Here is a 12,243-nt window from a genome sequence, read left to right on the forward strand (position 1 = left end):
CTGGGCTGTACATTAACTGTTTTTGCTTATAGCACTGGTGCTACAGAGGGTGATAGTTTGGTAGCACAATCCATAAAATCTCTATCATTGGTATGTAACTATAGTTACAAACACCTCATCTGTAGGCTACACTCTAGAAAACATGTAAAATAAGATGCACATAGCACAGACTGATGTAGCATGTGCTACAGGCTATATATGTATGTTTACTGTACTGTGACTTATTGTGAAGGACTGAATAAATATAGAACCAGACCGGGTGTGTTGATAACGATAGTTGATAACGTTGATAGTTATTTGGTTTACCCAAAAACATCCAATTTCCCCCCGAAACAATCAGCAGCTCATTGTTTTACAGCGAGGAAATGAAAGTGACCGATCCATCAAACAGCTAATTCACCAGTTAGCGTCCTTTAGCCGACTCTGGTAAACCCGAGGCTAACGTACACAGTTAAAACGATATACAGTTTGAAGATAAGAAGTTAGAAGTTAGACTCTAGTTTCACAACACTTATTTCATTGGTAACATAACATGGTAATTTATATTAACATAGTAGTTAATGTGACATTTTGATAGAATGTTAGCCAATAGCCGGCCGATGTGGGATTCAGTGATGCTAGCTATTAGCACTGTTCAGCCCTGTTTTTTGTTTAAGATCATAGCAACATTGCTAGCTAGCTTAGCGTGCTAATTTTACAGGTGTCATTAACATTAGTTTGTTGGAATAGTTCTGCACTAGTAGTAATAATACTCGTTAAAAGGAACCATAACGGTTAAACCCAGTTTGGGTTATCTCATCTAACAGTCTTCTCTTAGTAACGGTTGCTAAGGTATGATTGGACGAGGGGCATCCAGGGAGGTCAATTTGTTGATCAATGTTAAATTATTTACTGACACCAAACTCACTGCCAGTTATGTTATTTCCTCTTTATGCTTTTTCTTTTTGGTGGCACACTTAAGTTATGTTCGGTTTGGTTTGTTTGTTTGTCTACATTAAGTGCAAATGCCATAAAAAAAAAAGTTAATTATAATGTATATGTATTTTATATGGATGTTGAAATCTGTAAATTAATATAAGGAGACATTATAGATTTTTTTAACAGTATTATTCAACTGCTTAATGGTCTTGAATGTTAAATTACAGTAAATTCTATGTAAAATAAAATGAACATCATATCGCTGAATGTAAGATTAAGGCAAATTTGTTCTTTTGTTTTCATAGTAAAACTTAAAATGTAATATATAAAAAAGTCTTCAGCCAAAGGTAAACATTTACCTCAAATTAAAGTTTTTTTTTAAAAAGGGGGAAAAGTAGTTATTCTACAAATATTTTTTTTTCCAATAAAAGTGTGGACTGTATATTTAACATATTTTTAAAGTCACTTCTGGTCATTCATTGTAAAAATAAATAAATAAAAAAAGTAAAAAAGGCAGCAAAAGTTGCCAAACACCATCATATTAAAGCGAAAAATCTGCAAGCATATATTTTTTAAATAAAGTTGTTTACGGTATTATTTATCTGATTGTTGTTGTCAATAATTTAGTTTATTGTGACATGGAGGACTGAAGCTGCCAAATTAAATAAATAAATGACTCAATAAATATTCCATTAAACTTACCAAAAATCTTACAAATAAAAGTAAGCATTATTTATTTGTTAAAATATGACATATATTGATATGCATTTTTAATTTATTTCCCTTTGTATTAATTCCCCCATTTATTTACTTTACTGGTTAAATTCTCTTCCATTTATATATTTATATTCATTTTCAAATTATTTTTACTATTCTTTTAGGAGTTTAACATTTATTCACTTACTTTTAAATGTATATTCTTTAAAAGGTATTTAATTTTTTCCTTTGAGAGGGCTCTCATTTGAATGTGCCACTGTGTAAACTCTTCAAAAATACAAACACATTTAACGTTGCATCAGCCTGTAGGGGGCGCCAGCAGACAAACGTAGACGAGTCTCTAAACTTCTGACCCTCCAAGATTTCTTATTTATAAAACTGTTAAACATCTTGAGCAGTAAAGCTTCAAAAACTTCCACTCAACATTGATTTTAGATTTTTTTTTATTTGAGAGTGCAGAACAAATGTCTTAACATCTAAGAAACAATAAAAAATATAAAAATCCAATCACACAGTTTCAATCAACATCTTATTTATGACTTTGGCTTTTTAGGCAGAATTCAAATATTCCTCTCTGCTGTTTTACAATCCGTCTCTTTCTTTGAGCAGATAAATGTTTTCTTTACACAGATTGTTTACTGATCAGGATTCACTGAAGATTGATACGTATTTAGCATATATATATATATATATATATTATTATTATTATTTATTTATTTTTTTAATCAAATTTAAAAAGCAATATTCACAAGATGCAATAAGTAAAAGCAAAATAGGCAAAAAATAATCTGGATTAAGTGCACATTTCTTTCTTTCTTTGCCTTTCAAACAGTATTGAAATCCAGCACATTAATACGTCTTCCAGTCACTGCAACTCAAACATGTTTTAAGGCTAATGAGATTGAAAAAACCCCAAATGTGTATATACAACAGAGTATAAAATGAATAAATGCAGTACAGGACAAATGTCACATAACACATGGTGTACTTCATTTTAATCCAAGCTGAAGCATCTTTATGTTAAATTGCGACCTGCTTAAATTAAACCAGTGTATTTATTCATTAAAGCATGTTTACTACAAAACAAACATCCTGAATTATTATTTCTACAAACTTAAAATCTTCTCTCGAGTTGCATAATCCACAACAACAGACATCATATTTATCATGACTGTTGTTAAAGTTGTGGGTTAAGTTTAAAAAGAATCAATTGTTTGTTGATTATCCGCAGAAAATAACTGCCACCTCCTCGTGATAACAAACTGACACAAACTGAAACTAAATGACGAGCAGGACAGAAGCTGAACTCCGCTCAGTGGCTGAATGCATCACTGGTTGTTTTTATTGGGGGCGCAATCAAATGCAACACAAGACAGAATACAGGGTGAGGAGGGTTAAAGTGCAGTTATAGACTGTAAATACAGTCGATGGGGAGAATACTCAGAGCCCAGAACATAGTTTCATGATTTTTACATTGATTCCCACCGACCCAGAGTCGGCTGGTTGTGGAAAGACCAACCAAGCTATTTTTCTTTTTTTTTTTTGGTTTCTGTCAAGTGTTTTTCGTTGAAGGAAACGGACGGAATTTTTAAAATCTCGCCCGACCCGAACGCTGGTTTTCCTCCTGTTTTCCGAGGATTACTTGCAGTAATGTGACTTTTATTTGCAGTAAATTGATTAAATGAAGGAAAAAGGCACTGATGTGGTCAAAGGTTGGTAAATATGACTCGAATCTTCCATCTGAATAAAACTTTTCCAATATCTGATAAGAGCATAAGACCATTTATACAACGCCTTGATTTACTTTACTGCTTCGATCCGAAGTGCAAAGATCAGATCGTAAAACGTCTCGACTTTGAATATACATATTTTTTTATATCATTTCCATATCTATCATCTTATCACCAGCTCTAAAGGAGTCCTTCTAAACTGCGCTTAAGCTGAGAAACTTTTTACCCCCATTTTTCTGCATTTCTTACATGCATACAATCTTTATATAACAGCATCCAGACTCCACAAACTCCTCTAAAATGTCCAAGTATTTACCCTGCTCAGACTCCCTAAAGTCCCTGATGAACACAAAGAAGCCTCCCCTGGTTTCCCCTGAACACCTCACCTACAATCAAGCGCTCACTAATTCTGGTGAGATTTGGGGACAAATTCATCTCCATCGACATCTAATTTCCTAACAAACTCTTAATTCTTGTTTTAAATGTTGGGCTGGGAGTAAAACCATGATTTAAGATCACCCCACTAACACAGTATTCAGATGTTTTCAGGAGTCTCTTTAAGGTGCTTCTGAATTTGTTAAATCTCCTGAATCTCCACCCGACCTACGACCTCCTGATGAAAACAAGATTTTTTTTAATTCACCCTTTAACTTTTTATTTAAAAAAGTGATTTGTTATCGTGGTTAATTAGGATCCAGAGAGCACCTGAACTCTGATGGAGGTCGTGCTTTTTTACAGAGACTTCAGACTTCCTCCGGTTTATCCTTCAACAGCTTTTGATTCTCGGGCTCGTTTTTTTTGTCGCCATCAGCTGCGGGAAAGAAACCAAAGAGATATTTTTTATTTACAGTTAGATACTAAAAATAACTTGATACAGCTTTCAATCAGTGGACGAAGATACTTACAAGAGACTCCAGAGTCACCGGAGCCACCAGAGCCGTCGCTGTCAAGAGATCCTTTGGACCCTGAGAAGAAAAGAAAATGTTTGAGTCAGAATATATGAAATGCCACATTAATATACATAATACAGGGAGACAATCAATGATAATGTCATTTAATTAATGTATTTTAATGTAATGTAGCTCAATGCAAAATCACGTCTTTGTGACATATTTCTAGAAGAAAACACTCACCAGTGAGAGGTTGCGCTTCTTCATTCTTGATATCATTGTTGTCTACATGCACACACACACACACACACACACACACACAAAGAAAACATTTAGGTCTATCTCCTGCAACCTATTTCTGTATGTAACTTTTTTTTGTAAATTATTACATGATTTCTCACATAAGAAATAGTTTAAAACAACTTACTACAGCAACAGAATCACGTATTTGTGACATATTTCTAGAAGAAAACACTCACCAATGGCATGTACCACCACTGGGTTGGCTTGGTTCCTGTTGTTGTTGTCTACATGCACACACACACAAAAACATTAACATCAAAAGCACTAAAAATGTCAAAGACTCAACTTTAAATTCAACTTTTATTATTATAAGAGAAATAGAGCACTTACTTGAGGAAGTTACAGTGGCAAGTGGTGTATCTGTCAAAGACAAAATCATAAATAAAGACAAAGTTAACACACACACAACAAACTAACTACTCACCAGAATCTAGAATTACTGAAATGTAAACCTTCTCAGTGCAGCTTTCTATCAGTGGACGAAGATACTTACCAGAGCCATCAGTTTTATCGCTGTTGATGGAAGGATCTGAGCCTGCAAAGACAATAAAACTATGTCATACTTTACCTGACAGACGCAGCAGCCCGGTGTATACCAATTATAGTGTATACCATTATAGTTAACGAAAACTAGAATTGAAAAAACATTTTTGTTAACTGAAATAAAAATAAAAACGAGAGTTTTTAAAAACAATAACAAACTGAAACTGTATTGTGTGGTTACAAAACTAACTAAAATTATAGTGAAAATGTCCTTCATTTTCGTCTTTGTCAACTTTTTTCATAAACCTCTTTGGTTGATATGAAATCTATTTCATCTATCTGGTTTTATGACTTAATAAACTTATTGGGGCTGAGATGGATCAGACAAAGGAAATAAAAGAAACATTTATTGTGACTTTTTTTAATCTGGCACCCAACAAATACCCCATTACAAAAAAACTAAAACTAATAAAAACTAAACTAAAACTAATAAAAACTAAACTAAAACTAAGCATTTCCCAAAAAAATAAAAACTAATTAAAACTAGCAAACTCACTCTAAAAACGAATTTAAACTAACTGAATTTGGAAACAAAAAATCTCAATGAAATTAAAACTAAAACTAATGAAAAATCCAAAACTATTATAACCTTGGTGCATACTCAAGTTACTTTAACCAATTTCGACAGAACTCTGTTTGACAATTTAATAAATTCACAGTAGCAAAATTCAAAAACATGTTTTCATGACATCTTTCTTACAAAATACACTCACCTCGTATGGGAAAGAATCCCACTGTGACACACACACACACACACACAAGAGAGAGAAAACATTAGAGGCCTTTCTCCTGGTCTATATTCATACAATTTTCACATTATTACAAAAGGCACAACAGCATTCTTTTAACCCTCTGAATCCCAAACACACTAGCAGGTTTTCAAATGTATGTTTTTATCTTCGGTTATGAGCTCAAGTCGCGCAAATAATTCTACTTTGCACACACCAGATCCTGTCATGTGACCAACATTCTGAAGGCTGTTTACACAGAGCAGAGGGGAGAGGACAGAAGATGTTGAAATAAGTAGTATTCATTAAATTGTCAATTTTGAGGTGATGAGAAGGTGACGGAAGACAAAAACACTCAATCATATTAAATTATCCATACAGCATGTCACTTATTATATCTTTTGTTAAATAAATACAAATGTTCTGGGACTGTGGACGTTCTAGAAATAATGGTTATGGTAATGGTTAAGAGGTAATGGTTTGCATCTTAAAAGCAGAAAACAACAGAAAACTAACTATCACATTACATTACATTACATGTCATTTAGCAGACGCTTGTCCAAAGCGACTTACAATAACTATGAGGTAGAAAATTAAAACTACCGGGAATTTCTCACTAAAAGAAATTAAATGTTTGGGACCTGAGAAGCTTTGAATTCAGTCGACTTTATGTTCAGTGAATCAAGGATGAAAAAGCCCCTTTGTCACATAATGATTGACAGGAGTGTTGTTCATTCTGAACTCTGAACTAACCTCATAAAGTCCATCATAAAATAATAACAGACCTTTGAACCTGATAATGATTTCACACTACACATGCTACTTAACTGGAACATCAACTACTCCAGTAGGTGGAAAAACACTAAGTTAAATGCTGAATTAAAGTATCATTATATATTAATGATTTATACATATTTTGCTCTATAGATTAATCCTCAATATTGCATTATGTTTATGTTCATAAAGCACACACTGGAATTAAATGTCCCATGTATTTTCCTTTACAGAGCACAAGATGGAACAAGAATATTCCACTCTACAGGTATCTTGTTGTTGGAAGAAGACAATAGTTATATGTTGCACTTACGTTTGCCTTTCTTATAGCAGACAGCCAGCACTACACCGAGCACGATCACAACCACAAGCAGGGCTCCAACTACTCCACCAATGGCGACAGGAACGACAGGGAAGTCTGGAGCTTTATGATCTAAAACAGAAAACATTCAGCTCACTTTAAACATCATTTCTATACTTTTTCTTTTAGCTGACGGTAATTTCAATCGTCAACTTTCTGAAATAAACATGTCAACATTGCAAAAAGAAACCATGACAAATGTAAACAATAAGGAAAATGTTTCTTACCCCAAACCCTCGAAACGCTCATATTGGATGCCTCATGTATCACATCACAGGTGTATGTAGACAGGTCGCTCCTTAAAATCTCCACCCAGTCTCTCCTCTGGAAGGTGCCGTCTCCATTTGGTAGAGAGCCCGAGGTAAACAATCCGTCGTCTTCTTTCAGAACGCGGCCATTTCTCTTGATCTGTAGGAGGATGTCTTTTGGGTAGTAACCTGTGGCCAGGCACGTCAAAAGGAGGTTTGCCTCAACTCTGGTGTTCTTTGAAAACACGTGCACCTTTGGAGGAGCTGGAGGAAGAAACCACGAAGTTAGATCAGTTTAGAAAGTTACATTTTAAGAAAAACATGTCTGGATTTGAAGATTATGGTTACTGAATGATACAATAACTACATACAGGCATTCATTAGCTGCTCTGTTTCATAACTCATGAACTTGCGCAGCCAATCCATGCACTCGTTCTCCAGGTAGCCTTTGGTGTATTCTTTCAGGACCTGGACATCATCCCACTTTCTCTTGGTTGGGACCGCTGCTTCAGTCGGGGCGACCCAGACTGAGTTGGTGTCATCGAAGGACAGGAAGTCGTTTCCATCATAGCTGTATCTGTCCATGCCACGGACAAACTTAATACCACCGCCAGGCACTGAGTCAGCTTCACAGCCGTGCAGCCACTGGAGAACATGGACATCTGAAACCAGAGACAGTTAGAGAGAGGTCAAATTTGAATATTTGTGGTTTTCTGGTTCACAGAAAGAACTAGACAACTAGACCAATGGGGGAAAAAAATGAATCGTACACTTCTAAAGCTGTATATCATGATGTAAGTTTCCATCGTCCACACTCTCTGTACAACCCAATTCAAATTCAATTAAACCAATAAATAATCCCGATACTAAGGTGTATGATTTATTTTTCTGGCTCCCGTTTTGTATCTTACCGGAGTCATTCTGTCTCATCCTGTCCTTCAGGATGTTGATGTTGACTTTGAACCACTGCTGCTTGCTCTGACGGGACTGTGTTCCTTTCTCCCAGTAGTCTTTGTCCAGTTTCTTATCCATCCAGGGCTGTTTGGGAACTTTCTTCTGGTGATCACTGTCGAAGTAGTCGATCATCCTGCCGTTCATCTGACCCATGGCTGTGAACTCATGGATGCCCGGGAGTTCGACTGGTTTGGAGAAGGCCGTGTAGATGTAGGTGAGGGAATGTTTCTCTGAGAGTCACAGAAGAACAAAGACAGACAGATTTATTAGACAAGGCAGATGATCTTGAGCCTCGTCCATCCAAATATTTGGTCACAGAATGAGTCTTCCTTTGAGATTTCAGTACAATGGAAACTTAAAAAAAGGGGTGCATCGATTGCAATTTTTTAGTCGATTACCGATTTTTAAAAAGCCTGACCTGCCGATTCCGATTTTGGCCGATACAGATTTTTGTATAACTCACAGCATACACCTTCAATGTTTGAATCTTATTTTATTGAAAAACAATAACACTGCAGTATTTTTCTTTAACAAATAAAGGAAATCACAATGTCTGAGGTAGTTATTAAAATATTGAACTTTAAATAAATAGCAACAATTTACAGGTCAAACGTGTCCTGAGTTTTTGGTTGTGTTATAGTACAACATACATACAAATAGGGATGGGCATCGATTTTCGAATATTCGAATAGTCATTAAATCCTAAATAATCGAATAGTTCATCATATCTGGAAGAAAAAAAAGTTACCCCCCAAGAGGAATTTAGAGACTCCGGAGGTAACGTATGGTTTTCGCCTTCGCTAACTGTGCACAATGTCAGCAGCTGAAACCAGCATGGCTAATTAAGCACAGAGTCTCCACTGATCATAAACATAGTGGTCTTGAATTAACTACATCTAACTGTGCACAGAGTGTCCGGTGCTTGTTGTAAACAAACAGAGATCGCTAAGTGAACACCTGCTGCAGCAGCAGCACATACACACTGTACTGCTACAGAGCTAACTGTTAGCCTGTTAGCACATACACACTGTACTGCTACAGAGCTAACTGTAGCTAACTGCCGCTAACGGCGGCTCTTCTTAACAAGCCGACCTCCGGCTCGTAAGCGGCTCGTTAAGAAGAGTAGGAAGGAGTCGCTGGATTTGTCTCCAGTCATTTTCTTGAAAAATAGTTGCTAAGGGGATCTGAAAAGTTGCTAAATTTAGCAACAAAGTTGGGAGCACTGCTTCGCGGTGGGGGGTTAGTATGAGGTAGATAAGATCGGTTTGACGTAAAATAATCGGCCGATCCACAAAATTAAGGAGATCGGCCGGCCGATCGATGGCTGCACCCCTACTTAAAAATACTGTTTCCTTACTGGCAATGTAGGAAACTTTATTAAACTAAAAGACCTAACGCAGATTAATGATCCTGAAGGAAATAAAGCTTGTTAATGAGGCTTTAACAACACGTATTACTCCACTCTGTGATCCAATACTTTGATCATTTTAAAATGCATCCTGTCTGTACTTGAAGGGTCTTTTTTAATTCATTTTCAAAAATGTTACATTCAAATGTTGTTTCTCCATTCCTATTTTTTTCCTTTTAAGAAATTGTGTCATTATGCTTTGAAATTAGGTTCACGTCATTATATGTTTTACTTTGTCACGTTTAGTTTGTTCAATAGAGACATAAAGAAAGAAAGAAAGAAAGAAAGAAAGAAAGAAAGAAAGAAAGAAAGAAAGAAAAGACACTAATCCCAGTGGAAGAAAAGGAAAACAAGGGTTTGTTTTCATGATATTCATTCAATTATGTTTGAGTACAAAATCGGTACAATATGGCTCATGTATTCAGGCTATATTTATAGATATTTATTTTATTTATATAAAGACGTGAGACCTAAAAAAACGTGCTTTGTGTTGTGGCTACATGCAAAAAGCACAAGTGAAACATGAGCTGTTGCTCAGTGTTTCTTTTCCTGTCCGAGCCGTGTATCTGTGAGCACACCCAGTCAGAAAACTGAGAAGTTTTTCACAGTTACAGTGTAAATACATATATCTCTCAATGAGAAACTGCAGCACAGGAGTGCCGACGACATGTTCAAAACATGTTATATATTTATGTAACACAGTCAAATAAAACTATTAAAAAGGGATTGATCTCCAGTTAGAAAGAACGATGAAATTAAGAACTCTTTACTTGTGCAACCCAACTTTGTTTATGAGCAGATTCAACCTGTGCCTGTCACGTCAGAAATATCTTAACAATGTTGTTTGTTCACTTGTGTGACGGTAATCATAAAGGGTGGTGCTTAACAATCGAGCCAAAGTTGTTAAGAGGACAATAAACACTCAAACATGTCTAAGGGTATGACTATAGTTTCCACCTGTCAATGATCAATCAATAAGATCCTCCAAGCAGCAATTATTTGATAAAAACTGTCGTGTCGTAACGTGTACAAGTGATTCGTCTATCATAAAAACAGCTTTTTCATGTATTAATGTGTTAATGTTGTTTACAGCTAAAACAAGCCAATTAACTGTCAACTATTCTGACAGCAGAGTTATTGTTTAAGTGACACCAAACACTCTCAGGGGCTCAATTATGATGATCTCCTATTCATTTTAACATGACATATTTATAGCAATAAATAGTATTAAATTCAATATATTTTTAGGTTTCAGACTGCCAGTTCAACAACACAAACATTTGTCGACTTTATGAAAATGAGATTGTTCACTATTTTATTTTAATAAAATAAATAATTAAATAGGATTAAATTGTTATTTTCAGCTTTAATGTAGTAATGAAAAAAAAGAAGAGCTGAACTGTCTTCACGCAGCCGCCATGTTAATGTACACGGTGTTAGTGGAAATGAACAACAACTTTGAGGAACTAACGTTAAAATCATTTATTTGTTGGTTCTGATGTACTGTAATTTTAGAATATATTTAATTTAGCAGGAATAACAACACTCAGCGTCGATTTTGAAGCATTTAACGGAGATAATTCACAGTAATTTTAACGACGTCACAGAGTTCTTTTTTACTTTCGATTTCAACCGACTCACAAAAACGTGTCAAAAAACTCTCAACTTACCGCAGTTTACCGTCAGTCCTGTCCCCAGGAGGACAAGCACTGCGAGGAAAAGCATTTTCTCCAAAAAATAGACCACTCTCTTCCTGAAATATAGGTTTCACCGGCTGTCGGACCGAGTTAGTCTCCGTGTCCGCCCGCTGCCTGCTTCCTCCTTCTGTCTGTCTGATGCTGCGTTCACTGGCTGCTCGGACATTATCGCGATATGACGCATCAGGGCCGGTTCTAGCCCATTGGCTGCCCTAGGCGATATTGAGATTTTTAGAAACTTTGGAACTTTACCAACAACAACTGAATTGAAAATACGAATAAATAAATAAGAAAACACAGATCTTCATCAAATTGAGAATGGCAAAGACTGAAAATAAATAAAATGTAGACATACAAATGCAATAAAAATAAACATAAAAATGAAATTTAAATGTACATTTATATTTGATACATGAACTACATACAGGCAATATAATGGTCTGGTATTTTAATTTTTAGAAACTTTGGAACTTTACCAACAACAACTGAATTGAAAATAAGAATAAATAAATGAGAAAACACAGATCTGTTGATTGTAAAGACTGAAAATAAATAAAATGTACAAATGCAATAAAAATAAATATTGGCAGGGGTGCCCCCTGCCAATTTGGCGCCCTAGGCAGCCGCCTTGGTGGCCTGTAGGAATAACCGGCCCTGTGACGCATAATGGTTACATCCCACTCCTGGTTGATTTACAGTCATGGAGCTGATAAGAGTTCGATTTGGTCACCCTGTTTACTGGGGCAGCTTAGCTAGAAATGATAGAAGGATTGTGGATTTTATCATAAAAGCGTCAAATTTTTTTGCACTTTTATCATAAAATGCACAATCCTTCTGGTTATCTGCCCCATTAGTTAAAATAATCACCTAAGTCATTTTTTTCAAGTTTTGCAGGAAACACAAAAAACTTCACCAAAAGTGTAACATATGACATTTATTGATCATTTCACTCAAAAAGGATGTAACAAAGGA

General features: G+C 35.5%; 1 protein-coding gene across 2 annotated transcripts; it reads right to left on the bottom strand.

Moving 5' to 3' along the window:
* Positions 1-2,162: 2,162 nt before the first annotated feature.
* LOC131985062 (H-2 class I histocompatibility antigen, Q10 alpha chain-like) lies at positions 2,163-11,393 on the bottom strand. 2 transcript variants are annotated; one of them, XM_059350095.1, is made up of 12 exons: positions 11,245-11,393; positions 8,124-8,396; positions 7,584-7,874; positions 7,192-7,476; positions 6,917-7,036; positions 5,815-5,835; positions 5,052-5,093; positions 4,889-4,918; positions 4,735-4,776; positions 4,499-4,540; positions 4,271-4,330; positions 2,163-4,176 (listed from the first exon to the last, which is right to left on the bottom strand). In XM_059350095.1, exons 1-12 carry the CDS (start codon positions 11,297-11,299, stop codon positions 4,109-4,111), a joined length of 1,329 nt encoding a protein of 442 aa, XP_059206078.1. In that variant the 5' UTR covers positions 11,300-11,393; the 3' UTR covers positions 2,163-4,108. The 2 variants fall into 2 exon arrangements, with proteins under 2 accessions (XP_059206078.1, XP_059206077.1); XM_059350094.1 differs by having other exon boundaries at positions 4,735-4,782.
* Between the last annotated feature and the right edge of the window lie 850 nt (positions 11,394-12,243).

This window comes from Centropristis striata, chromosome 14 (genome assembly GCF_030273125.1).
Source record: "Centropristis striata isolate RG_2023a ecotype Rhode Island chromosome 14, C.striata_1.0, whole genome shotgun sequence".
In the NCBI taxonomy this organism is placed as follows: Eukaryota; Metazoa; Chordata; class Actinopteri; order Perciformes; family Serranidae; genus Centropristis; species Centropristis striata.